At 31.4% G+C, this 26,298-nt stretch overlaps 2 protein-coding genes across 8 annotated transcripts; both read left to right on the top strand.

The window, feature by feature from the left end:
- Positions 1–3,080: 3,080 nt before the first annotated feature.
- LOC126671089 (putative germin-like protein 2-1) lies at positions 3,081–16,355 on the top strand. 6 transcript variants are annotated; one of them, XM_050364797.2, is made up of 5 exons: positions 3,081–3,911; positions 4,179–4,232; positions 4,610–4,705; positions 5,538–5,718; positions 15,759–16,355. In XM_050364797.2, exons 4-5 carry the CDS (start codon positions 5,661–5,663, stop codon positions 16,292–16,294), a joined length of 594 nt encoding a protein of 197 aa, XP_050220754.1. In that variant the 5' UTR covers positions 3,081–3,911; positions 4,179–4,232; positions 4,610–4,705; positions 5,538–5,660; the 3' UTR covers positions 16,295–16,355. The 6 variants fall into 6 exon arrangements, 5 of the variants coding, with proteins under 5 accessions (XP_050220754.1, XP_050220755.1, XP_050220753.1 ...); XM_050364796.2 differs by having other exon boundaries at positions 3,085–3,911; positions 4,441–4,705; XM_050364798.2 differs by lacking the exon at positions 4,179–4,232.
- Positions 16,356–18,185: 1,830 nt separating this feature from the next.
- Positions 18,186–24,480, top strand: LOC126675341 (CSC1-like protein RXW8). Of its 2 annotated transcripts, none has more exons than XM_050369971.2 (12): positions 18,186–18,409; positions 18,926–19,307; positions 19,392–19,538; positions 19,900–19,963; positions 20,077–20,313; positions 20,758–20,928; positions 21,441–21,739; positions 21,939–22,215; positions 22,920–23,198; positions 23,616–23,849; positions 23,933–24,110; positions 24,209–24,480. In XM_050369971.2, exons 2-12 carry the CDS (start codon positions 19,027–19,029, stop codon positions 24,268–24,270), a joined length of 2,229 nt encoding a protein of 742 aa, XP_050225928.1. In that variant the 5' UTR covers positions 18,186–18,409; positions 18,926–19,026; the 3' UTR covers positions 24,271–24,480. The 2 variants fall into 2 exon arrangements, with proteins under 2 accessions (XP_050225928.1, XP_050225929.1); XM_050369972.2 differs by having other exon boundaries at positions 18,187–18,409; positions 20,077–20,286.
- The last annotated feature ends 1,818 nt before the right edge of the window (positions 24,481–26,298 follow it).

Genomic DNA, 26,298 nt, shown 5'->3' with positions numbered 1-26,298 from the left:
ATTAATGGTCTTGTAAATGAGCTTTGCTATTAATATAAACTAAAGGGTAAAAATGAGAAATTATGTTAAAAAGATACAACGAAACTTGTTAAGTGGGACATTAAAAAAAGGTTTAATGGCAAAAAAAACCCAAACCTTTACGACTTGTTGCAATTATATCCAAACTTTTTAATTTTTACAATAATATCCAAATTGCATTATTTTGTTGCAATAATATTCAAATTGCATTTTTTGTAGCAATAATATGTACTTTTTTAAAATTAAATTTAGCTAACTAAGCTTTTATAAAATTTTGAAAAATAAATATTGTTATACTATTTAATTGGATCAGCATTGACTTTTAAATAATATTTTCTTTCTCCTTTTCAAAATAATAATCTATTTTTTTTTTAGATAGTTTAAAAAACAGTTAATATTTTAACTTTTTATAATTTTATCTTTGTTTTTCTTACACACCCTTATTAAATATTATGGCTAATTTACTTTTCAAGCTAATAGCATTAAATGGTAAATTTTAAATAAGAAAAATATGAAAAAATCAACACTCCAAATTGTGATTTATTAGAAACATGGATAACTATTTGGGACAAAAAAAGACTATTATTTTGAGATAGAGAGAGTATAAATTATGAAATAGAAGATATTTTTTTACTTTAATTAATTAAATTTAATTAAGAGTTCTATATTTATTTAGAATTAAAATTAATTTGAGTAAACCATGGTTAATTAAATTTAATTAGTATTAAATTACAATTTATTAGGATTAAATTTTTTAATTAGGAAATCTCACTCTCCTTTTAAATAGTAACTAGTGTAAAACCCTCGCTTCGCTTCGGAATTGACCAGGTTACAATTAAAATATAAATTTGAATTTAATAATTTATTTTATCTAAATGTTTATAATTAGAAAAAAGTTATTTTAATATTAAAACTGGTATACATACATGATTTATATTTAATTTTAAACTGGTATGATGTTAAAAAATTAAATAAAAAATAGATACTGTACTATATTAATTAAGTATTATATAATAGTATATTAGATAAATATAAATAAAATCAAATGAAATCAATTAATTTTCTAAAAATTAAGAATACTTTTAGTTAAATATGTATTACTTTTTATGAAAATGACACTTAAATCAATTTAATATCATTTTCTAGTTTAATAACATCAAAACATTGTTTTTGTGGTCGAAATTAAAGTTTTCAAGTCAGTTAAAAAAATTCAAAAAAACATAATTATACATGCATTAGCAACAAAATTTGTCTTTAAATTTTTATATTTTTTGAAAAATTCAGATCTTAACTAATAATAAACTTACCATATATTTTGTTCAAAAATTCATATTTTCGGTGCATCTTCATTTATTAAACATATGCTAAAGTGAGATTTGAAATTGGAAGCAAATAAATTAAAAGAAATACAAAGTGATCAAATGAAAAACAAAAAAAACACCTATAATCAAAAGAACATGAAAAATAAAAATATTTTCATAAAAACTGTAGATGATTACCTCAAAATATAGCCAATCCTCATGAATCTTTGTATAATATGTATCAAAGAAGTTCAAATTTATCATAAACAAATTAAAAAATATTTTTTAAAAATAAAATCAATAATGAACCATACAAAATAAGATCTGAAAAATACAATCAAAATAATACTTTAATACACATCAATATCAAGTATATAGTTCATTCCATGTATATATTCGTTAATCGAATATGTCGATGATTATGCTTAATTAAAAAATGTAAGAAAATTAAAAACCAAGTCTTAAATAGACTTAGTTATATGAAAGCAAATTAGAAACTAAGAAAGAAATCTTTAAAACGCTATCTATATACGAATAAAAAAACTTGTTGTCCAAATTTATCACGTTCAATGATAAACTTGATTTCCAATTTTATTTGATAGATTTGGATATTGATAAACTTGATCTCCAAGTTTATAATTAAACTTGGATAACAAGTTTGTAATTCCTTCCAATATTTTCAATTTTTTGTAAACTAAAAGATTTTAAGTTTTGTGATTTACAGTATGTGAAAATATATTAATTCAAATAGCTTTTTTTATGTAAATGTAAGTGAGACTGACTCCACCCTGAGGGGAGGAGGCTTTCCCGAAGCCGAAGGGGGGGATATAGTACAAACTATTTGGTACGTCTTTGGACGCCCCGCTGATTGAGAAGATAAGAACTTTTGTAATAAATATAATGCTAATATAAATATAAAATAAAAAATTATAGAATTTTGGGTGGCTTTTTATAAAAAAAATTATAACTAAATATTATTGGTTAAATAATTCAATTAGTAATAATTTGCAGTGTTATATATAATTGAACTGTGAAATATAGAGATTTCATAGATTTAAGTTAATAAAAATGAATCAAGATTAAAAAAAATCTCGAGAAACATCAATTTTCTGTATCTAAATTAAATAATTTAAATCTTAAAATTATTAAAAATAGAATAAACAAACATTTTAAAATTTAATAGTAATTAACCAATAAAAATATATATAATATATCTTAGTGAATTTTTTTTATTTTTTACTTTAAAAATGATTGTATTTGAAGTTTAAAATATACTACTCTTATCATTTAAAATTAATATTAAACTTAAATTTTTTTATTGTGGTTAACTATAGTAATGAATTAGGATTTGAAGGATTTTGCTTTTGTTATATTTCACATATGTAGGTAAAACCATTATTCGAAAAATAGATTATAAAAGAGTGGGACCGTGGACCCCATCTGTGTACATAAATCCGCCACTCGGATGGTTTTATTGTAATTAATTTAGCAAAGTTGGCTTTTTATATTTAGCAATGTTTGGTATTCTTGTAATAAGATAAGAAAATAATGGTCATTTAATAGAAAAATATAAGGAATAGACTAAATTAGACACATGAATTATTTTATCTATAGTGGTTATCTTGATATTACTTCAAAGGCTTTGGTTTTTCAGTAAAATAAACCCAAAATGAACAGTGTTTTGGGTTCATCTTTATACTAGTTATATAGATATCCATTCATTTGACTACTATTCCAATCTATGAACAAACGTCTTTGCAATCGCCTTATACACAAAATTCAAGTAGGTAATAGGTTTAAATTGTTCCCCCTATAAAAAATTTGCACACATCCCACTTTACAAGTTTAGAAGAAAAAGGAAGCAATAACAACTAAGCAGGCTAGAAAATATACAACAGATTTGGTCTCAAAAAACCAAGATAAAAGAGTTCCCTTCTCACAATAAATAGGTGGGTGCTTGTTGTAGCTTCTTTTCGGAAAACTTTATGTATAACAAACTGGAGATATCAGATTAATTCAGTTTTAGATTATAACTCAAAAGCAGTAAATTTATCGAGTAGCCTCATCATATACAAATCTATTTTACTTCACTATAATTTTTTATTTTACTTGACCTAGTAACTTAACTGGTGGTCAGCGGTTTGATTAGTGGCATCAATGTCATTTACCAAACCAAAGCTTTTCTTCGTTGAAAAGAAATCCCAACGGTCATATTTTTCACCTCAACGCAACGGAACATTTCTTCATCCCCAACGGTCATATTCAAGCCTCATCGCTCTTCTCTGTTTCTAATTCTCTCTTCCTCGAATTCAAAGGTAATATTTCTCCAACGGTCACCTCAAGCCTAAACAAAACATTGTTCTTCTTCCTAATCCCCAACGGTCATATTCAAGCCTCATCGCTCTTCTCTTCTCTCTCTCTCATTCTCTCTTCCTCAAATTCAAACGTAAAACATCTCCAACGGTCATATCATATCCTCAATTAAAACACTGTGCTTCTTCCATCATCAACGGTCATATTCAAGCCTCGTCGTTTGAAACGCTCTTCTCTAATCTCTTCTCTGGAAGGCGATCCATTTCTTCCAAGCAAAAGGTAGTTATTTATTAATTTCCTTATGATTTTGTTGTAATTAGTGACGAATTCGTTTTTAAAGGAGGTTTGTTTTCTGATATCATATCATTTGTTTTTGTTATAATTCAAATTCATTACAGGTCTAATTTATAGTTTTGTCACAGTAGTATATAATTCGGAATTGTTTCTCCTAGCTTCTCATAACAATGTTTAATTCTTGTTCTTTGTTTTAATTTAATAAATTACGATTTAGTTTATGTTTATGTCATTTTTTGAATTTGTCTTTAGATTGGAAGTGGCAATTGAGATAAAAACTATCAGCGCAGATGTTCAGTTCTAGAGGTTTTGTACTTCATTTTCTTTGGGAATTTTTAATAGCCGATAGGCCCTTGTTCTTGAAAAGCATGTCAATGTGTAGTGATGAGAAGTTACAGTTTACATAATGATTAAATTGGAGATTTGCTCGAACCCGTGTAGAGAAATCTTGAAGTAATTATAGAGATATATCTTCATTAGCTTTGTTTGTGATTAATTTATTTTCTTTTTGTAGATAAAGGAGGACTCTAAAAATGGACTGCATGCTCAGAATTTGACTCAAATATTAATCAAGATGGGAAGCAAACAATCTTCACACATTTTAACCATTCTTATATACTTCAGGGTTCCAATGTTTGGGAGACTTTAACTTATTTTGATAAATTTGTGCATCTAAATTTCAGGGCCTGTCAAGTGGAAAAGTTGGAGCAACAAGCATAAATCCCAAGAGCTCAAGGTCCCATGTTATGTGTGCTTTCATCATTGAGTCCTGGTGAAAGGTATCATTATATGTTGTTGAGCATATGCGTATTTTAAGTTTTTGTTTGTTGCCGCTGTCCTTAGAGCTATCCCCGATCAAGTACATAGATTGTTGATCTTTTTGCACATATATTTTTGATCTTTGCATGTTGAATGGCTCCATGTGTAATGATATGATGTCGGATCTCGGTGAGCAATTTTGGATTTCACACAAGTCTTTGATGATGAGCTAGTTTTGTTTTCTCTTAACTTTGAGATAGTATTGCATCTTTATTAATTTTAGTCATTATGTGTGTTTTTGGTGGCTGTACTAAGACCTGCGTATGAACTCATGTGACGGAACACTTCATCAAAATGCTTCAGTAGTTCAAAAATTAGCAAAGCTTCAGTAGTTCAAAAATTAGCAAAATTAGCCTTAGGTAGTGATAACACTCACTAGTTCATTTCTGCTGTAAATAATTTGATAGAACTCTACCATATTGAGAGTTCCATTCACCGATGCCAGTAAATTGCTCATCCCTGCATTTTGGAAGTTTCAGCAAGAATCACTTGCTATTTAAGAGTTTGTGGGTGCACTTGATTTTATCATTGCTTCATAATATAGATGGCCCGATCAATTTACTCTTTTAACCTTGTTTGAAGATGAATTATTTTCCATTATACTGAGAATGTGAGTGGATGTAAGCTTCTGACCGTGACGTTTAGGACACTCATATTTGTACAGAGTTAAGTAATTAAGGAATGTGAATGAACCGTGTGATAAATAAAATATCAGAGGAATCGGTTAATGATTTGAGTGATCAGATTTGCCAATTAAAGGTAGATTTATAAATTCTTTTTCCTGTGTTGTAGGACTAATAGAGGTGTGTCTATCCAATCATTCTACATGAGGAATTTTTAGCTGGAAAATTGTTAACCATTAGTGTTATTAATGAAGCAATCATACTGCTTCAAGCTAACCATCAGTATTAATTTATGAATCAATCATCAGGACTGGACCTCATCAAATTCCCCTCTTTGCTCTTCACCAAAGGTTAAATTAGCAATGATTATCATACAATTGGTGAACAACTTATAAATCTGGAGCTTCTCTTCAGGCTTCCGGACACTTATTTTTTGCACCACCGGTCCTCTTCGTGTGGAACCCCTCAGCAGAATGAAGAAATCTGCTGCTATCCAAACCAGTTATAGTAGCTCTGCAACTATTTAATTTTTTTTGACATAGACCTTTAGATTAGTTTTCCACATGAATCATACGTTAAAATGGCTTTTGATTACTTTCTTGTCTTTCGCTCAATTAATCACACTCTATACCACTTAGTTCTCAACCTATCATTCTTACCACTCAAAAGCTATCGTGATTTCTCTTCATATTTTAACTTAGTTTTTTCTCTATAGGCTTAAAAACCACCTACTTTTACTTTTATTTTTTTCATAGCATCTATAAAACCGTCAATCACCCTATTTTGTATTTTTACCTTTCAATAGAAATCTTAAGCATCAAATTAGACTCTTTTCATTTGAATAATATTCAAAAAACATCGTTCATATTATAAAATATTTTAAATATTATTTGATGTTATATAATTCAGAAAGACATTCTTCCTCAAATAAAACAATAATAGTAAAAATAATAAACTATTTTATATAAAATTAATCACATAAAATGCTCCCAATCCTGTCGACGCTTTCGCTGAACTTGTGTTGGACCCTCCTCCGTCGGAACTCGCGTGCAAATCAGCTAAGTCGATGGCGGCGTTGACCAGAATAAACCTATAACTTCACATGGATTGATGAGTTAGCATCATCCGATAGCTTCAAGTTTGAATCTTTATTTTTTTTATCCATGAAAAGCCACCCAACACTTTTTTTATCTTCTCCACCATTCTTTACCAAAATTAGCAAGAACTCCATAACCAAAAAACTTCCACCACCCTTAACCACCACCAAATTTTGGCCAAATTCAAAACCGACAACACCCGAGCAAAAGATCCACCCTATGCTCAATAACATCAACAAGAAGAACAACCACCAAGAGCCATCTATTCCTCTCGCAAGACAACCGCTCTCACTCGACGATTTAAGGCTCAATTCGAAATCTGCTCGGTTGCGGAAACTCAAAGATAGAGGTATTGCCGTTCCTAGGTTGGTTAAGTTGGAGAAGATGGCGGCATCACCGCCCATTATGAGGCTCTCACCTATGAGTTTTTCACAACGCTCAAGATTTTACCCAACAACACTTCTATTACATACGGCTTGGGAGGTGTATGAGGTGTTGGGAAAGACTTGTTTTGATGCTAAGATTTCAAAGGTGAATAAGGTGCGGGAAATAGCCATGGTGGTACTTAAGATGTATGGGCATTCGTATTGTGGGCGCCACGAGTATTCCAAGGTGGCGAGATGATCGATGTGGATCATTTGACCACAGGCGCTTATTTGAAAAAAAGGAAAGATTCTAGGAAAATATGTGCGGGAACATTGGGAAAGAACCTTCTTGTCCTATAGCAGGTGATAATTCACCAAGAGAGGAATCGAGAAGGCCAAAGGAAAGAGAGTAAGGCGGAAAGGAAAGGAAGCGTCCAGAACGAGTGTCGTGGGTGAAGGTGTCACGACCCGAATTCTCGAGCCGCGACCGGCGGTAGGGAATGAGAATGGTAGTTCCAAAACCCGTAGCAAGCCTTTTAAAACAAACGGTTTTAAAGCGGAAGTCAAAACATTACACATATCAGAGTTTTATCGTACATAAGGACTTATGGATCTAAGGTAGAAGTCTGTAGTGTCATAGACCATACAACTGCATCGTAGACTTATTATAGGTATTCACCTAGTCTTACGGAGGTATTCACCGAGTTCACACCACACTCCATTCATAGATTCATTCCATAAACACACCATACCCTTTCTAGCCATGAGTCCCGAGGTAATTCAATTGGGTTATCTCATGCTAGGTCACTCCATACAACGTCAGACTCCAATCACATCACACATTCCGTCTATACTTGACTCGACTTAGTGATCACATTTCTAATGCACCATATGCACATTCATGATATAAAGTAATATAAACAATACAGTCCAAGCCAAACTATTTCAAAATAATTAAGTCGTACTCAAACGACACCAACCAACCTAGTCAATTCAATCCAAAACAATACAATCCAAACCAATTCAGTCTAAACAATTAATGTGATGCATTTAAATTAAATTGTACATAACATAATTTAATATGATAATGCGAATAAGTAAAATATATTCACGACTTGCTTATCCAAAACTTCCATTTATTTTAGCGTAAGCTCCCTGAGTTCCTTGTCCGCTAGTAGGTGTCTTATTGGACCTAAAATATTTACCAAATGGATCTCGAGTGAGATTTTAACCCAATAGATACTTAGAGTCGAGAATAAACAAGTTCATAACTTGTCGCGTTATCGACCCCGTAGTCGGACTATGTTTGCTAAACATAAAGTAGTCCGACCTGTAAACAAAACTGACATTCTTAAAGTTCAGAATGTGCTCTACAACTTTTGATTAGGTCTCGGACTAATTCTAGCACCCAAAGGCGTCAGAAATTCGTCCTTAAGTATATTGCCTTAGCAAGAGGTTGTCCTGCAGTGCTATAATCTGCCAATTCACCAAACTTCTCATACATTCAACTTAACTCCAATGGACTCTAATTCAGTTATTTTATTGCCAAATCAATGCCTAGAACATGTCAACACACATTTATCAAAATCTTAGGGTTATGGCCGAATCCTTCATCACATAGCCTAACCTTATAATATAATTTTATAACTTCATTTAAGTATTTCATCAAACACCTTATAGACAATCATCAAACACCAAGACTTTAATCTAAGCTTTATTTCTCATCCAACTTCAGAAACTTAAGAGGTTACCTTGTATGAATTCTCCATGACGAAGGTTCCAATCATCAATTCACACTCTAAAAATCCTTTAATCCAAGCATATGAACACACTAGAACAATCAAGTCATAGAAACCTCAAATTAGGTTCATAACACCTTAACTTTCTTATCATAAAATCATCACTAATCAATTAATGAATCCATAGATTGAAGCCTTACCCTTATTACCTTGAAGAATAATGAAGATTTGTTTCAAATTTGGTGAGTTTTGGTGAGAAACCCTTAAAGCTATGGAGAGGGTTCGGGCGTCATGGAGAAATGAGAGAGCTTCTCTTTTTTTTTCTTATATAATGATAGGAAAACAGTTAATTTACATTTAAATTCAAATTTCTAATTAACCGCCATGCCTAACTTTCGGAATTCCTCTTCCGATAAATTATTATTTACTATGAATAATAATAATTCTCATTTCGAACTATTATTATTTCTCAACCTATCTTTAATAATTCTCATGTCGGAGTCCATTTCTCGACCTAGTTGGTCCAAATTACGAAACTTCATGGCATCATTTTCTTATGGGGTTATTACAGAAGGAGTACCAGAAGGGGTTGCTCCAAATGTCTTTGAAGGCAATGACTTTGAGGCGGAACCATGCTGCTTTATGGAAGAACAAAGACAAGTGTGGAAGCGGATGGAATATGAGAAAAAGAGGCTCCGAGTTAGACAAAGATGCTAAGAAAAAAAAGTGTGCGACTACTTCAATGCTCAAGGCGGAGCGCGCTATCCATCGCCAACTCCATCACCCAAGTCACCGGTGTTTGATTGAACACAAAAAGATTTGATATGTCTAATTTCAACTCCTATTTAATTTTTATATGTCTAATTTCTTAGCATTGAGGACATTGCATCAAAATATGTGAGGAGGGTTAGAAATTTACTGTATTAGGATTGTTGTTTGTTTTTATGTTATTTTTAGTTTGTGTGTTTATTGTTTGATGTTTTAAAATGATAAATTTTGGTCAAACCTTTGAGCATATCCCCATCACCCTAGCTTAATTTTATTAGCATTATGTTTCGTCTAATGTCTCTCGGGCCTACAATTTTTATGTGATGCTTGCTTAGTGAGATGACATATTTTAATAGGATTAGGGTGAAGTCACTCGTGAGCTAATTTGACCCTTATTGCATGATCGACATAGCTTGATGCAGATACATGATGTATAGATTTATTGAATTCTAGGTAAAATTTGGGCATACTTGGCATAGTTGTTTAAGACTTTAGCATTGGCAAAACACACATATTTGTTGTTGAATACTTTGAGCCTAAATTTTTGTTGTGTTCACATGCTTAGTCCTAGAACTTGATCCTGTGTCTGTTCGAGATTACATTATTTAGTTTTAAACAATCAAGTTTGGAATTAGGATTAACCTTTTCTTAAACCCACTTTAAAAGTCTACCCTTTTACCCTTAGATAACACAATTTGAGCCTAAATCAATTTCTTGTTTTTAAAATCAATTTCTTGTTTTTATCCAAAAAATTCACACAATTAGGCATTTTTAAAATTTATCTCTAAAAACACCCTAGCTTGACTTGATGAACTTATGAAGGAAAAAAATTTAATCTTAGCTTAAAAAAAAGAAAAATAGAAAAAGAAAAAAAGAGAAAAATAGAAAAAAGAATCATAGAGTGAATAAAGGCATTGAAAAATCAAAAAATGTTTATGTGAGAAATATTTTCCAAGCTAGATCATTTGTGTGTAAAAAATGTTTTCAAGTCAAGTTTTAACCAAAAATTATCTCATTTACCTACAAGCCCTTATCCCCACAAGGCGAGAAAGCCTAATGACGTCGGTGCTCGAGTTCACTAGACTCGCCGAGCTTGATGATTAAAGAGAGATTCGTCCGAATCTCCGGAAAGACTGACTCCCAGTGGACTCGGTTAAAGTGCGTCGCCCGAGCGCATTGCCAGAGATCTGATATACGAAGAATAATATCTAGAAGATAATACACAAAATCGCAAGTGTACGATGTCGATAAATCAAGTAATATAATGATAAGTAAAAGTCGAACCCACGAGGAATTGAATTTAGTACCAAAATAGTTAATTAAGAATTATTTGAACTAACAAAAATAGAATTTGTTTAATTTTAATTAAAACTACTAAAAACAGAAAATAATAATTTAAGGAATAAACAATAACGACAAATAACTCAGAATATTGCTTTCGTATGGATTATCGATGCCTTGCAAATCTAACTTATATCAATCAATTTTAATTGTTACATGCAATGGAGGATAGGTCGAAGATACTAGCTCAATATTCCTATATTATTGCTAGCCTATTGGTTATAACCCGTTATCCTGAATCACCCTTACTGTCACGGCTTACAGAACGATAGAAGATAAACGGCAATTTATAAACAACGCATTATCGATTAGTTATCCACATAGACCACATAACGCAAACATGGTGGTCGGACTCATGTTTTGTAATTATGCCTTGGTTACTCTAAGTTCATGCAATTATTGGCCAATTAATCACAAGCATTACTCTTAATAACTAAGGATACTACTAGAGAACAGCCATTTAGCGACGAAGTTTTCCGTCGCTAAATGGCCAAATTCCGTCGCTAAATACGTTTAGCGACGGATTAGCGATGGACAACGTCCGTCGCTACATATTTGGTCGTAAACAAATTTTGCGACGTGAAAAAAAAATTTAGCGACGGATTTAAATCCGTCACTAATTTAAAAAAAATTAATTAAAATCGTGAAAAGAAATATCATTTAAACGGTCGCCCACCGTTAGTAACCCACCCACGATAGACCACACACTATCACCGACCCGCAATTTTGTTAGACTTCCGAACTTCCCAGTAGGTCACCCATCCTTCCATTACTCCACACATATTTCTTTAACCATATAGTTCCCTTGCGCGTAGCTCCATTTTACCCAACTCATATTTTTGTTATATATCTATGTGTTTTATATTTAAATACAACTAAAAAGAAAAAATATCTACTCCCACATTTTATTTCCGCATTCTAAATTGATTATTTTTCATAATAATTATTTTTATATAAAAATTATTGCAACATAATAATTAATTTATTTTTTAATTATTTTTTTACATAAAAATACTTAATAATTATTTTTTAAATAAATAAATACTTTTTTAGTGAATAAATAATAAATAATTTTTTTTAAAAAAATAATTATGTTTTCAAAAAATTTTAATAATATTTTTTAATTAATTAAATTTTAGCGACGGATTACGAAATCCGTCGCTAAACTCGTCTCTAAAATTACCGAGAATTATTTTGCCAATTTTAGTGACGAATTTAGAGGATTCAAAATCTGTCGCTAAATTTAATGACGGATTTTGAATCCGTCACTAAATCCGTCACTAAAATTGGCGGGAAAATTCCCGCCAATTTTAACGACGGAAAATCCGTCGCTAAAGTTGGCGGGATAACTCCCCCCAATAATTTGATGAGATTAGCGACGGATTCAAAATCCGTCGCTAGCGACGGATAATCCGTCGCTAAATGTAATTTTAGCGACGGATTTTGAATCCGTCGCTAAATGTAATTTTAGCGACGGATTTTGAATCCGTCACTAAAATCCGTCGCTAAAAACAGAAATTCTAGTAGCTGCATTAACAAAGAAAGATATAAAAATTAGTTTTCAGAATTTAAATCTAGCATCCATACTACTCACAATATTCCAAGTCAAGAAATTTAGCTAGACATAATTGAATTAACTAAGCAATTAATAATAATGAACATAATTAAAACAATAGATTGAAAATAAAAATACTTGAATAAAAAACCTGGAATAATTCGGAACACAAATCTTCGAATCAAAGCTTCGAAGATTTAAGTTTTGAAATAAAATTAAGAACTAAAGTGAAATTAACCTAAGACAAATTGTTTGTAGATAGAAAATAATAAAAAACTTGATAGAATACATGATCTTGAGATGTCTTTATATAGTGGAAGAGTCCTTGATGTGTTGCAAGAGTTGTGGTTGAAATCGGGTCCAAATCCGCGTAGAAAAAGAATTTTCACGTTTTAGGTTCGTAGGTAATCCGGACCAGTTCCTCAATAGTGTCTGGTTCCTAGGAACTCGACACTTTTGAGGAATTGGCCACAAAGGATTCGCAGAAAGTAATCCGGGCCAGTTCCTCAATAGTGTCTGGTTCCTAGGAACTAGACACTTTTGAGGAACTAGGCATTTTTTCCAGCTTTTCTCCAATTTGCTCCAAATTGCTACGCTTCACTCCATACGCTACCTACAAAATAAACACCTTTCCAAGCATAATATCCTAAAAAATATGCAATAATACTATATCAAATACTTGGAAAAACCCTATATAAAATATACGTATCAGAAGACCGAATATGTGGGATCACTTTCCTATTCGGATACAAACTCCTATATAGAAAAATAAGCTTATTTAGAAAGATATTCCTGAATAAGACTTCCTTTAAATAAGAAATCATTTTTCTATTCAAATACAGTACTACTAAGTAGGAATCACTTTCATGTTCGAAGTAAACTAGGTATTCTGTCAACTACTATATAAAGAGTTTAAAAACAAAATTATACTCACATATGCTAAAACGTTGCTCAAAGCCAAATACTGACTTTAGTATCAAAAAGTTAATCGGACAACCACCGTCTAATTGACCTTCTACCCTGTCTTTCAGATTTACTCGTCGAATCAGAAGGTAGACTCTGTCAATTCTGTTTTACATTTTTTTTAATTTATTTATATGATTTTACTAGTTTTAGTTATCTCACACATAAAAGGTTAGTTAAATCAATTAATTAAAATTTCAAAATTTATATTTCAAGTTCTATTTTTCAAATTTACATATTTTAAATCTCTTGTTTGAATAGTAAAAAATATTAATTCGAAATATACTTTTTAAGTAAGAAATTTGATTTTATTTTTTGAAAATTGATTTTAAAATATAATTTTTGAAAAAATTAAAACCAAAAAAACATAATTTTTTATTTTTTTCAAAATGAAATAGAAATAAACTAAAATTTTAAAGAATTAATTTATCTAATCAAACCAAACCTATCAGTTTCATCGGTTTTTTGTTTGGTTATTTCGGTTGGATTTATAGTTAAACTTAACTAAATTTTTTAAGATGAACACCAAAAAGAAAATTCAAATTTTTTTATCATATCAAATCGAACTGAATTTAAAATCAAATTAATCTGAAATTTTAAAGAACTTATTTAAACCAAAAATGGACTAATCAGTTTGGTCGGTTTTATTGGATATTTGGTTCGTTTATTTTGGTTCGTTTATATTAGAACTTAACTAAAAATAATTATATCGAAACCCAAAACGAATTGGGAACCATTTTTATAATTAAAATTTAACGGTACTAAAAAATTTCATTTTTAAAAATAAAATCAAACCGAACTAAACCATTTAAGTTTTCAAAATAAAACTGATTTTTTTTTTTTAAGAACTGATTTTTTTTTTCAAATAAACCGGTCGGTTCGAGTAAATTAAATTGTAAAACAATAGTATTTTTTTTTTGACATGCTAAAACAATAGTATTGTAGAAAGCTTTTATTCATACAACTAAGACTGGATCAACTTGTAAGGAATTTTTATTCAAAAATATAGACCAAATAAATTTAAGTCAAAATAATAGTTCTAGTACGATAAAATAAACTAACCATGTTTTTTTAATTGGATTTAAATAGAGAATTCTAAATCCATTAATTTGTAAGTATATGTATAAGTAATACTCCACCTCAATTGTGTTCGATACGATTGGCATCCGTCCTCCCACAGATCTTCTTAGCTAAATCCAGGACAATGTCAAGTCCCAGCCGGCCACATATAGGACAGCAAATTAAATATAGGAAACAATAATAAATTCATATAGTTTATGTACTTGGTGTGGTAATTTTTTTTTTTTTCGAAACTTGATAATATTTTTATTCTACTCGATTCAATTTGTTCATTAGTAAAAAAACAGTCAAATTATGGCAGATGTAATCTATCACAAATTTATGATAGAATTATAAAAGAAATATTGCAGACTAATGTTATTTTGGAGGAAACCTTCGTGGAAAACATTAATTTTCAGTAGTACTACTATAGTGTCCAGAAATGATTTTAATAAATAATAATGACCTTTCAAACGTAGCAAACAAAGTCGCAACCTTTCGTTTATGTTCAAATTCAATATTGTCATATTTTTCGGTGGAATTTCGCTGACTTGGACACTTGATGGGTCTGCCACGTCAATAAAAACGCCCTTATGTTAAATTTGCTACAAAATGAAAGGTGATACTTTTGTTTTCCACGTTTTAAAGGTCATATTATTTTCGTGAAAAGATGTAAGATCATAATTTTTCGTGTAATTAACCCTATAAATAACATGGGAAGTGATAATAATTTCAAATGGAAAGACGGCCAAAACTGCTGAATTAGGCATTATATATAGGAAGGATATTAAACTCTCTGGGTCACTCAAGTCTCAGGAAATTTCAAAAAGGTCACTAATGTCAATTTTCTTACAAAGTGGTCACTAAACTATGCATTTTATTACAAAAATATTTCTATTGTTACGAAAAGAACACTAATCTTTTTGTGAACTACAAAAAAATCATTAGTTGATTCCTTTTATTACAAAAAGGTCACTGAACTATGTTCCTTTTTTTAATTTTGGCTTGCCACGTAAGCAAAAATGTTAGGTTTTTACGTTATTTTATATGGGCGAACCCTTTTATAATAAAATATATAGTTCAGTGACCATTTTGTAAAAAATTTGACTTTAGTGACCTTTTTGAGATTTCCTGAGACTTGAGTAACCCAGGGAGTTGAATATCCTATATAGGAAGCAATATGTGCGAGATTTCTCCACAGCTTATTACAACAACTTACAAGGATTAAACTTCACTTTTAGATTCTTCTTATATACAATAAGATATCAAAATGGCAGCTCGAATTCTTATCTTATTAGGATTTCTTCTTCTTTCTTTCTCGTTTGCTCTTGCTTCCGATCCCAAGCCTCTCCAAGATTTTTGCGTGGCCGATACTAGTGCCCCAGGTATTTGATTCACAATATTTTAACTGTTAGTAGTAGCTGATAGCTGTTTGGGTCAAAATGATCGTATTAATCTATTAGTAAAATAAAAGATTATTAATTGTATTTTGTGTTACAGCAGTGGTGGTAAATGGTGTAGCGTGTAAGGATGCAAAGATGGTTCAAGCCGATGACTTCTTCTTCAGCGGACTTCACTTATCAGGCAATACATCAAATCCGACTGGGTCTAAAGTAAGTCCGGTAAACGTAGTCCAAATTCCAGGTCTCAACACTCTTGGCATCTCTCTAGCTCGTGTCGACTATGCTCCATGGGGTATCAACCCCTCGCACACCCACCCTCGTGCCTCTGAAATCGTGACAGTCGTCGAAGGCAGCCTGGAAGTTGGATTTGTAACATCTAACCCTGAAAACAAGCTCATCACTAAGGTTTTAAACAAGGGAGATGTGTTTGTGTTCCCTGTTAATCTGATTCATTTCCAAAGAAATGTAGGGCAGAGTAAAGCTGTGGCTATTGCGGCTCTAAGCAGTCAAAATCCGGGTGTTATTACTGTTGGCAATGCAGTGTTTGGATCTAATCCTGCAATTCCTGGTGACATTCTTGCTAAGGCTTTTCAGTTGGATGCTAAAGTTGTTGATTACCTTCAAAATTTGTTCTAGTTTTATTTGGCTATAACTTCTTAGAGATGTCTAATTCTGTAGTTTCACTTTGTGTTTTTATTTGGGATTGAATTTGATGTAATTGTTTGTTTCTTTAACTTCATGTATTTGCATATGGATTTGTTTAAGAGAAAATTAGTGTGAGACCTCTACATATATCATAATTCACAGTTTTATACCTTTTATTTGAAAATCAAACGATTTATCTCACTTTTAATTATGCAAACAATTATAACTTTCTATTAAATCTGGGTACCAAATCATTAAGAGAATTAAAAATAAAATATTAAATCGTTAACATAATTGAAAGTGAGATAATAAATCGTTTGGAAGTGAATACCAAAATGTTAATGTAATTAACAGAAACCTCTATCTGTTAACGGAAATGAAAATGAGGTATCAAATCGTTCGATTTTTTTTAGAAAAAAGGTATCAAATTGTGAATTATGGCATATACGGGACCTCGGTAATTTTCTCTTAATTTAATTATATTCCTAAGAATGTTAAATTTTGAGCTCTTAGCAGATATCAACATTTTAATATAAACTATAAAGTCCTTAATTGACCTACAAATAGAGAGTATTGTTTTCAATATTGTTTTTAATTAATCTAAATAATTGAAAAAAGAACAAATAGGATCTCATTAAAAAAAATACATTATTTTTATAGTTAAAGTAAAATTACAAATTATAAAATATGGAAAGTCAAAATATATATATTCAAAAAAGGTGATGTATTTTTTTTAAAATTTTATGAGTTGAAATAAGATTTACTAATATTTTTTAATGGAAAAAATAAAAAATAAAAACAAAAAATTACAAAAATACATACTTCCCAAAAACTTTACATTTTATATCTAAAACATTTATAAAAATATGAAATATATTCACTTTTTACGCACTGTATCAAAGATGTATTAGAGATGTATTGAGAATATATTAAATATGTATCAAAAATGTATTTTCTTATCTATACTATATATAAAAGCACGGATGGGGGGGGGGGGGGGACAAGCAAATTTACTGTATAATCCTTTTCAGTTTACTACTAAATAAAGGTTTTATAGTCATTAACTAATTAGTTATTTAATTAATCACTATTGTAATTAAAGTCCTAATTAGAATAGGTAGCTAAATTATCTCCAATTTAGTTTTTATTAATGTAAAAAATAACTAAATTGTCTACAAATTAGTAGGAATACCTATCTTTTAGTTTGATTGAATTATAAAATTAAAATATTGTATTTGGTCAATATAATATTATTTAAATTTCTATCTTATTATTTTTAAAGATATTATTAATAAAATTAAGTTAATTATTTGATTATGGATATTATAAAATCAAAAGGAGAATAAATTCAGCATGAAAAAAAAAATTAATAACCGAATATATTATATTTACTTTAACAAAAATTCTAAACTAATTTAATATTAATTATAAATAAAAAAATTGATATAATTATAATAAATTTACTAATATGTTCATTGACGACTTACGTTACGAGCCACGTGCATAGCACGTAATGCGAAACTAGTAGTAAAAAAAGTACGCAAATTATGTAACTTATTTTAATTTTTAGGTATAGTTGAATTTCTTCTATTAAGTACATATTTTTGTTAATTAAGTGATGTTTTAGGGTAGTTCTGGAAGTATCCGTTTTTTAATTTTAGGTTAAATATGGAAATTTTTCCAAAAATTATCTGAATAAAATACTTGAGGCCCATCATATTCAGTCTAGGCCCAACTAGTCCACTCATTGTATCCGGCCTTACACTCTCATCAACACCTTCACTCCACTCAACTCAGCGTGCACCGCACCACACCCTAACACATATCACAAACTTAATTCAACCGCCAAAAGATTAAAAAACTATTTTTTTTATTTTCATTTAAAAAAAAAATTGCGTGTAGTAACCAACCCAAGGTTTTGTTGTCGAAAGAAAATAAAATTCATATTTTTGTTGGTAACTTTGAATCGGAAAAAAAAAAGATATCTGTGAAGTTTCCTTTAGGTGGTCGACGCTGCCGGAGCGGTGGAGATCGGAGAAAAGAATATTCACGAAATTAAAAGAATTCTATTTTGGTTTACAAATAAAATTTAATTTCACAATCAAGGTACTTCCTTTAATTTTTGCAAAATTTTCAATTATTGATTTTGTTTTCCTGTTTGTTCTATGTTTGTTTGGCATTTTTATGCACGAACACGGACACAGAAAAAAGGAACACTTGCACGGAAAAACAGTATTATTTTAAGGTTTCTGCGTAAAAAAAATGAATTTCGTGTCGGAAACATCAAGTGTCTGAAAAGTTTCCTGAACAGAACATGTTGATTGATTGAATGAATAAAGTGTCTGTACTACCTAGCTCTTAAGACACGGATATGGCGAAATGGTGTTATTTAAGTTTCATCAAGTTTTGTGTCCGAAATGTCAAGTGTATAAAACGTTTTCGAAATAGGACACTTGTGTCCGTGCTACCTAGCTCTTCATATAATTTTGCAATTTAATAAATACATTCACCGCACTTTCATTCTGTTTATTATCTATGTCTTAGTTTTGTATTGGTTATTATTTTATCATATACTATTGAACAATGTATTGATCAATATTCTCTTTGAAAAATAAAATCCAGATTCCACATAAGTTTCGAAATCAATCACATTTTGGACGGCTCGGACTTGAATTATTTGAGTGTTGTTTGGTGAATGAAAGGGTTTTGATTGGAAGAGTGGGATGGACATTGCTGCATTTTTAACATCAGCTGGGATCAATGTAGGCATATGTGTTGTGCTTTTGTGTTTGTATTCAGTATTGCGAAAACAACCCAGCAATCGGGTTGTTTATTTTGGCCGCAGACTTGCTTCAGTACGCGAGCGAAGCTCTGATTTTTTCTCTATCGAGAGATTCGTGCCTTCTCCTAGTTGGATAGTTAAGGCTTGGGAAGCAACTGAAGAAGAAATTTTATCTATTGGTGGTCTTGATGGATTAGTTTTCCAACGCATGCTTATTTTCAGGTTACAATACAACTCTATCTTGATGGTTAAACAAACACAATTTTATGTCTAACTAATACATATATCTGTAAATGTTATTTGCAGTATCCGTGTGTTTTCTATTGCTGCCATCATTTGTCTTCTTCTAGTGCTTCCCATGAATTACTATGGCAAAGACATGGAACATAAGTGGATTCCATCAGAGTCGCTGCATGTATTCACTATAGGGAATGTCAAAGAAGGTTCTAGATGGTATGAGTTTTATTTATTTATTTATTCTTTAATGGTCATCTCATTTACTGAACCGTCATCATTTTCCTTGACTCGAAGATGAAAATTTAGACCTGTAGCTTTGTTGCATTTATCCGATTCTGCTTGCTTAGTTGGCTTAATATGATTCTAAGGAGAACTTTCATTTTCATTATTAAGATTTAGTGGGGGAAGTGAAAAGCGTGCAACATTTTTTATATGTTTTAGAGGGGCAAATTATTTAAAGGACTTGTAAATGGTTTAAGAAAAGCAAACTTTTCTCTTGGGATTGATATTGCTGATGCGGTGCACTACAAGTTATGGTTAATTGTTAACCGGTTTCTTTTGGTTTTATCCTTGTCAGGCTTTGGGCGCACTGTCTTGCTTTGTATATCATATCCTTTGCAGCCTGTTTTCTCCTTTATTTTGTAAGGATATAAAACTATGTTCAGCTTTTCGTTTCTTTTTTCATTGTTAGCTTTCTAACTGTATGCGCATTTGTATGCTATATTGTTGCTTAACCTTCTGCCATTTTCTTTAGGAGTATAAAAGCATCACTGAAATGAGGTTGGCACATATAACTAAATCCTCACTGAATCTAGGTCCTTTTACCATTCTTGTCCGTTCAGTTCCATGGTGTCCGGAAGAATCGTTCAATGATACAGTGAAAAAATTCTTTACAAATTATTATCCATCAAGCTACTTGTCACACCAAATGGTGTATAGACGCAGCATTATTCAGAAATTGATGGTGCGGTTATTTCCTTTTATCAACAAGGTCTACTTTCAATGCAATGCTATTTTTAGTTAATTTATGTCCTCTACATTTAAGTTATTATTTTTTTTAAATAGTAATCATCGAGATTTATTTCTATATTCTCTTAAAAAGAGATGATAAGGTAACACTTGGGTGGGAACTTTTTTCTCTTCACAAAATTCCTTAAGGATTTGAAATAAGTTAAAAGCGTAACCTTTCAAAAAGTGTTAAGTAGTTTCTGTGATATACTTATTTATTTAGTTTGGTATTTGGTCCATTTCCTTCTTTCTGCTGATGAGCGGTTTTGATTGAACATCAAACAGTGTTTTCTTCATCTCTCTCCTTGTTACTTTTTTCTTTTATAATATATCTCCTTGGTACTTAAGTATATTAGTATGCGCAGTTTATGCTAATCTCTCTCCTTGTTACTTATGTACAATTTATTGTGCCTTGCCTTATATGAAGTTGGATGCAGAGAAGATGTGCAGCTTGATTGTTCCAGTTGATCGACCGAGTCTAAGGCCATGTTGTCTTTGTGGAAGAACTACTGCTTCTTTTAAGATTCTTGCAAGCGAAGCAGAGACTGTTAAGGATTGCATCAGCTTCGCTGATTTTGATGTAGCCACAAGAGAAAATGTAAGAATCTTGAGCAATTTAATTCGATAAAGATACAGGAGATATTTGTGATTCTTACTCTTTTGTGGTTTTTCATTTGGTCTGGACCCCTATAATCTATATGTAATTTTCTTGCTGCACCTCTTGCTGGTTTTACCATTTAAGCGAAATTTTGTTAGAGCTCTGAGTCCCTTTGTAGTTTTGAACTAAGATGTAAAGAAATTACATGACTAGAATATATATTCTAGTTGTACCTTTTTAAAGGCACTTATAAATGTAGCATGTAATTGAAACTTAAATTCAGAACTAATTGGGGTGTTAGGTAAATTTATTGTACTTGACAATCGATCCACATGTGTATTGATAGGGAGTACATCTAGATATTTAATGCTTATTAACCTTTAGTTGAATCTCTTATATGTTTTTCGGTTTATCGTTTTACACTGCCTTTGACAGCCATTACTTGTTCTTAATCTCTGTTAATCTGCATAAAATGGTAGTGTTTTTGCTAAAGTTTTATTGGTTTAATACAGGAGTGTGCTGCTGCTTTTGTATTTTTTAAGACTCGTTTTTCTGCTGTAGTTGCCACACAGATGCTTCAATCATTAAATCCCATGTTATGGGTGACAGAGTTGGCCCCTGAACCACGTGATGTTTTATGGTCAAACATTTCTATTCCATATAAACAGCTTTGGCTTCGGAAGATAGGAACACTGTTGGCTTCCATAGTATTCATGTTTGTGTTCCTTATTCCTGTGACGTTTGTTCAAGGCTTGACTCAATTAGATAAGCTGTCAAAAATGTTCCCATTTCTGAGAGGAATCTTAAAAAAGTGAGTAATCTGTTTCTGTGGTGAATACTACTCTTAGTTACTTGTACTAGTTTGTGGCATATACTCAAGATATCGCTTCTTTATTGATTCTTTACATGGTTAAGAGATAAGTTTTGACATTGTTTTTGGACATCCTCAGGAATGTCAATAGCAACTGGTCGGCATAGTTTCAGATAAATGACAATTTTTTTTTTTGCAGGAAATTAATGAGCCGTGTGGTCACAGGGTACTTGCCTAGTGTCATTTTGATGCTTTTTCTATATTCTGTTCCGCCTGTGATGATGGTTTTTTCATCAGTGGAGGGGCCTTTCTCGCGTAGTGGAAGGAAAAAGAGTGCAGCCGTGAAAATCTTGTATTTCACAATATGGAATGTTTTCTTTGTTAATATTCTCTCAGGCTCGGTTATTAATCAATTGGCTGTCTTCACTAGCGTGAAAGAGATACCTATGCAACTTGCAAAAGCAATACCTACTCAGGTAATGTTTTTTGTGAACTTGAATTTACTGATCCAATAATTCATTTAGTTCCTATTATGCTAGCTGTTTATTACTCTTTGTCCCGCTGCTTTCTTTCTTTTATGCAACTGTATGCTTAATAGTAACAATTTTGTTTAGTTACTACATTGCTCTTCTTGTCTTATTTACTAGTTTAAGTTTGTAAAAGTAGTGTTACTGCTATAAAGAAGAATAAATCTGTGTTGTACATGGAATATTATGACAATTTTTCTGTTTTGGTGGAACTGTTCTTACAACAACTTTCTTTAGTTAAAATCTAACTTGTCTTCAGACATAATTTACATGCTTTGTCGCTCAAAGGGTAACCTTATGGTTCATAGTTGTTGATATAGTTGAAAAAAAAAAACTCTTGTAATTATGTCTACATCTAGAATCTGAAAGGAATTTTTATTGTTCCTCGTGTCATATAGTAAAGCATATATCTGGACAAACTGTAACAAAATATGAAAACGATAAATTACATACAGTTGGTAAGATTTGAACTTGGTCACATCTATTGTTTTGCGTAGTAGTCAATGTCATACTGCCTATATGAACTAGTTAAAACATATATAAAATTAAAATTCTTTAATCAACATAAAATTTGCTTGGTAATTAAACAAATAAAAGATTAGTCGAAATTCCACTTTATGATTGTGGCAAATAACTGCTTTTTGCATTTGCAGGCTGGCTTCTTCATGACTTATGCTTTAACATCTGGTTGGGCTGGTTTGGCCTGTGAAGTGATGCAACTTTTTCCTCTGTGCTGGAACATGTTTAAAAAATTTATTCTGAGAAATAATGAAGATTCATCTGATGACCTTATGACTTTCCCATACCATACAGAAGTTCCAAGGGTCCTACTGTTCGGTCTTATTGGGTTCACATGTTCAGTCATGGCCCCCTTAATAATACCTATTTTACTGGTTTACTTTGTCTTAGCTTACCTTGTATACCGTAACCAGGTAAAAATCTCCTGTCTCTGCTTTCTGTTCTCATTCATGGATGGATTGAATTTTAAATTCAAATGTTCAACATCTGAAATAGCAAATTCTGTTTTAAGCAGTAATTAATCCTTCCCTGCAGTATGACAATTTGTATATGCATGTTTTTCTTCAACTGCAAGCTTTTATTTTATTCGAGTTAATAGCCTTCTAGCTACTGTCAGATTTCCTTTATATAGAATATACCTCAGGCTGCATAAGTGTGCTTTATTACTTATGGTTGCTAATGTACACTAGGACGAGGATAGAGCTGCCTATACGAGAAGAAATGCATGCTTTAAAAGTGCTTATAGCCTATTGCTGGATGTCTTTTTTTAATAATCTTATTTCGTCATTGGAGGGATCCTTTATGCTGGTTTTTTCCTCTTGATTTTGCAGATACTCAATGTTTATATTTTAGAATACGAAGGTGGTGGGCATTTTTGGCCTATTTTTCACAACACGACAATCTTTTCATTGGTGTTGACACAAATTATAGCTCTCGGCGTCTTTGGGATTAAAGAATCACCAATTGCAGCAGGTTTCATCTTTCCGCTGGTCTTTTTCACTCTGCTATTTAACGAGTATTGCAGGCAGCGGTTTTATCCAATTTTCGTCAAGGACCCTATACAGGTAAGCATGGATATGGACTTTTTTTCTCTTTCTGTGTCTATTTGCATATTGTTTCCGTTCTGAAGTTTGGTTGAGGTGATTAGATTCTCATAGAGATGGATAGAGACGATGAACAGTCGGGCAGAATAGAGGAGATCTACACAAAACTGCGTTCCGCATATTGTCAATTCCCTATAACAGCTCATCACTTTTGTGAATCTGTATTATCTTCTGAAACACATCAACTTAAAAGCGCCAAGGATCCAGAGGAAGCTACATCAGGTTTGATTTGAGCATTCTATTGATCATAGATAATTTACTCTTTTTGGCATCAAATTGATTGGTTCTCTATATCGTATCGTATGCGTCTCATTTTTCAGAAAGGGAAAGAAGTGAAGGAAGTGAAACATGGGCTGTTGTCAATTTTGAAAAAGAAAGTTGACTCATTCTGTCTGTATATAAAATAGAAAAATACACTCAACACTGTTTTAGCAGTTTATTACAAGCGATAGTAGTTCTGATGAACTCGTAGCAGTGCATGATAGAAAAATTAAGTGTAACATATGTATGTATATATGATTGAGGTTGTCATTTGTAGGAATTTGTTTTCTTCCTTCATGATGGGAAATTATAAGGCAAAATCCATTCTCAAGTCCCTATACTTTACGGTTTTTGTTCAGTTCATCCTACTCTACTTTCTTGGACATCTAAACAAGTAATTATCATTCAATCTAACATCAACAGAACCTGCTTTAAGTGATTTCCACCCAACAACAATCTTTCAAACGGTAGCACTAAACCCGATGATCCAAGAGTAGCTTCGATGGCGAACTGGGACGCTATCATCCCAGTAAATTTTTTATTTTCGAGCGATAACGTAGAGAGCTTTGGCATTAATGCTAGAACTGAAGGTAAAAAACCTTGAACTTGATTATTAATCGAATCCATAGTAATTAACTCACTTTGGATTGTGTTCGTTGAAGAAGCTAATGAGAAAAATGGGCATGGAGACTGTAAGGGCGTGAAGGAAGTGAAACAGAGATTCTACACATCATAGTTGGGGTGAGCAAAAACCGAATCAAACCATTAATCTGATCCAAACCAACCCGAAATTAATTTTGGTTTGGTTAAAATGGTTAAAATGGATTGGTTTGATTTCAAATTATAAAAAAATATGGTTTTTGGTTTTGGTTTGGTTTCAACTAGTGGTTAACCGAACCGACCGAAAAACCGAAGTTTACAATAATATTATTTTTATTAATATTTATATATGTTTAAATAAATATAAAATTTATTTATTAAAATATTTATATAAAAATATAATGTGTGTTTATAGATACATATATGAAAATAAAACATATAAACTAATACACACATATAAGTAAAAATTATTATGCATAATTTTAATTATTACGTATAATTATATATAATTTTTATCTAAATCTATATTAACCAAACCAAACCAAACCACCGAAACCGATGCTAAAGTTTGGTTAACCGAACCGAAATTTTACATAAATATTTGGCGTGGTTTGTTTTTATATTTTCCCTTAAAATATGGTTTGGTTTTGGAATTTACTAAATCAAATCGAACCGAACCGAACCATGCTCACCCCTACATCATAGAACAGTAGAAACCTTGATTTGTATTATAAATCAAACAATTTGCTTATTAATTAGATATTTGCTTCTGTTTAAAAACAACCAAGAAAAAAAATATTCAGTTGTTCTGGACATGCATCTCCACACCCCAAGAAATTGAGAAACTTGCAGCAACCCGCCATTAGCAAGGTGCAAAAGTAGCGCTTGTGGCCGTGCTACAAAAATATAAACGTGACAACGAATAACCAAGTGACGATCATAAATGTCAAATCCAATCGTCCGATGAGTAACATAAATACATCAGATGAAATATCTCAAATACGCAGAGATACATGAATGCAATTTACCTCTGGCTCCGGGGCTAAAAGAAGTTCCAGCAATGTCTCTTTCAAGAAGACCAATTGGAACAACATCTCTTGATTTCTAGAAATAGAAAATATATCCGGAACGGAACTTGGAAAACAAACAGTGTGAAAATAGACCATCGATCTCGAGGTAATAGACTGAATGTATACAAATTATTGTCATATTTTATTTTAGTGACTGAATTTTAATTTTTTTTCATTTTGAATACTGATAATAAACTAGGAGCGAAGCAACTTCAAAAATAATAAATATGCTACATTTAACAAAATTATGGAACGGACAAAGATTAAACTCTACCATTGTGATACAGGTAGAGATTGAACTCTATTAAAGCCTCGCTTGATTCGTTTTATTGCAATTCCTGTGAATTTAACTTCCCGGGAAGTATAGTTCCTGGGAAGTTAACTTCTCAGCGAGTAGATAAATATTGCTTATTTTGATTTTTACTTTCCGGGAAGTACGAAATTAATTTTTAATTAAAAGACAAAAATGTCCTGTGATA

The sequence above is a fragment of the Mercurialis annua genome, linkage group LG3 (genome assembly GCF_937616625.2).
Source record: "Mercurialis annua linkage group LG3, ddMerAnnu1.2, whole genome shotgun sequence".
Taxonomy (NCBI): domain Eukaryota; kingdom Viridiplantae; phylum Streptophyta; class Magnoliopsida; order Malpighiales; family Euphorbiaceae; genus Mercurialis; species Mercurialis annua.
The sequence above is the reverse complement of the archived record's forward strand: the minus strand, read 5'-3'. Positions and strand labels throughout refer to the sequence as shown.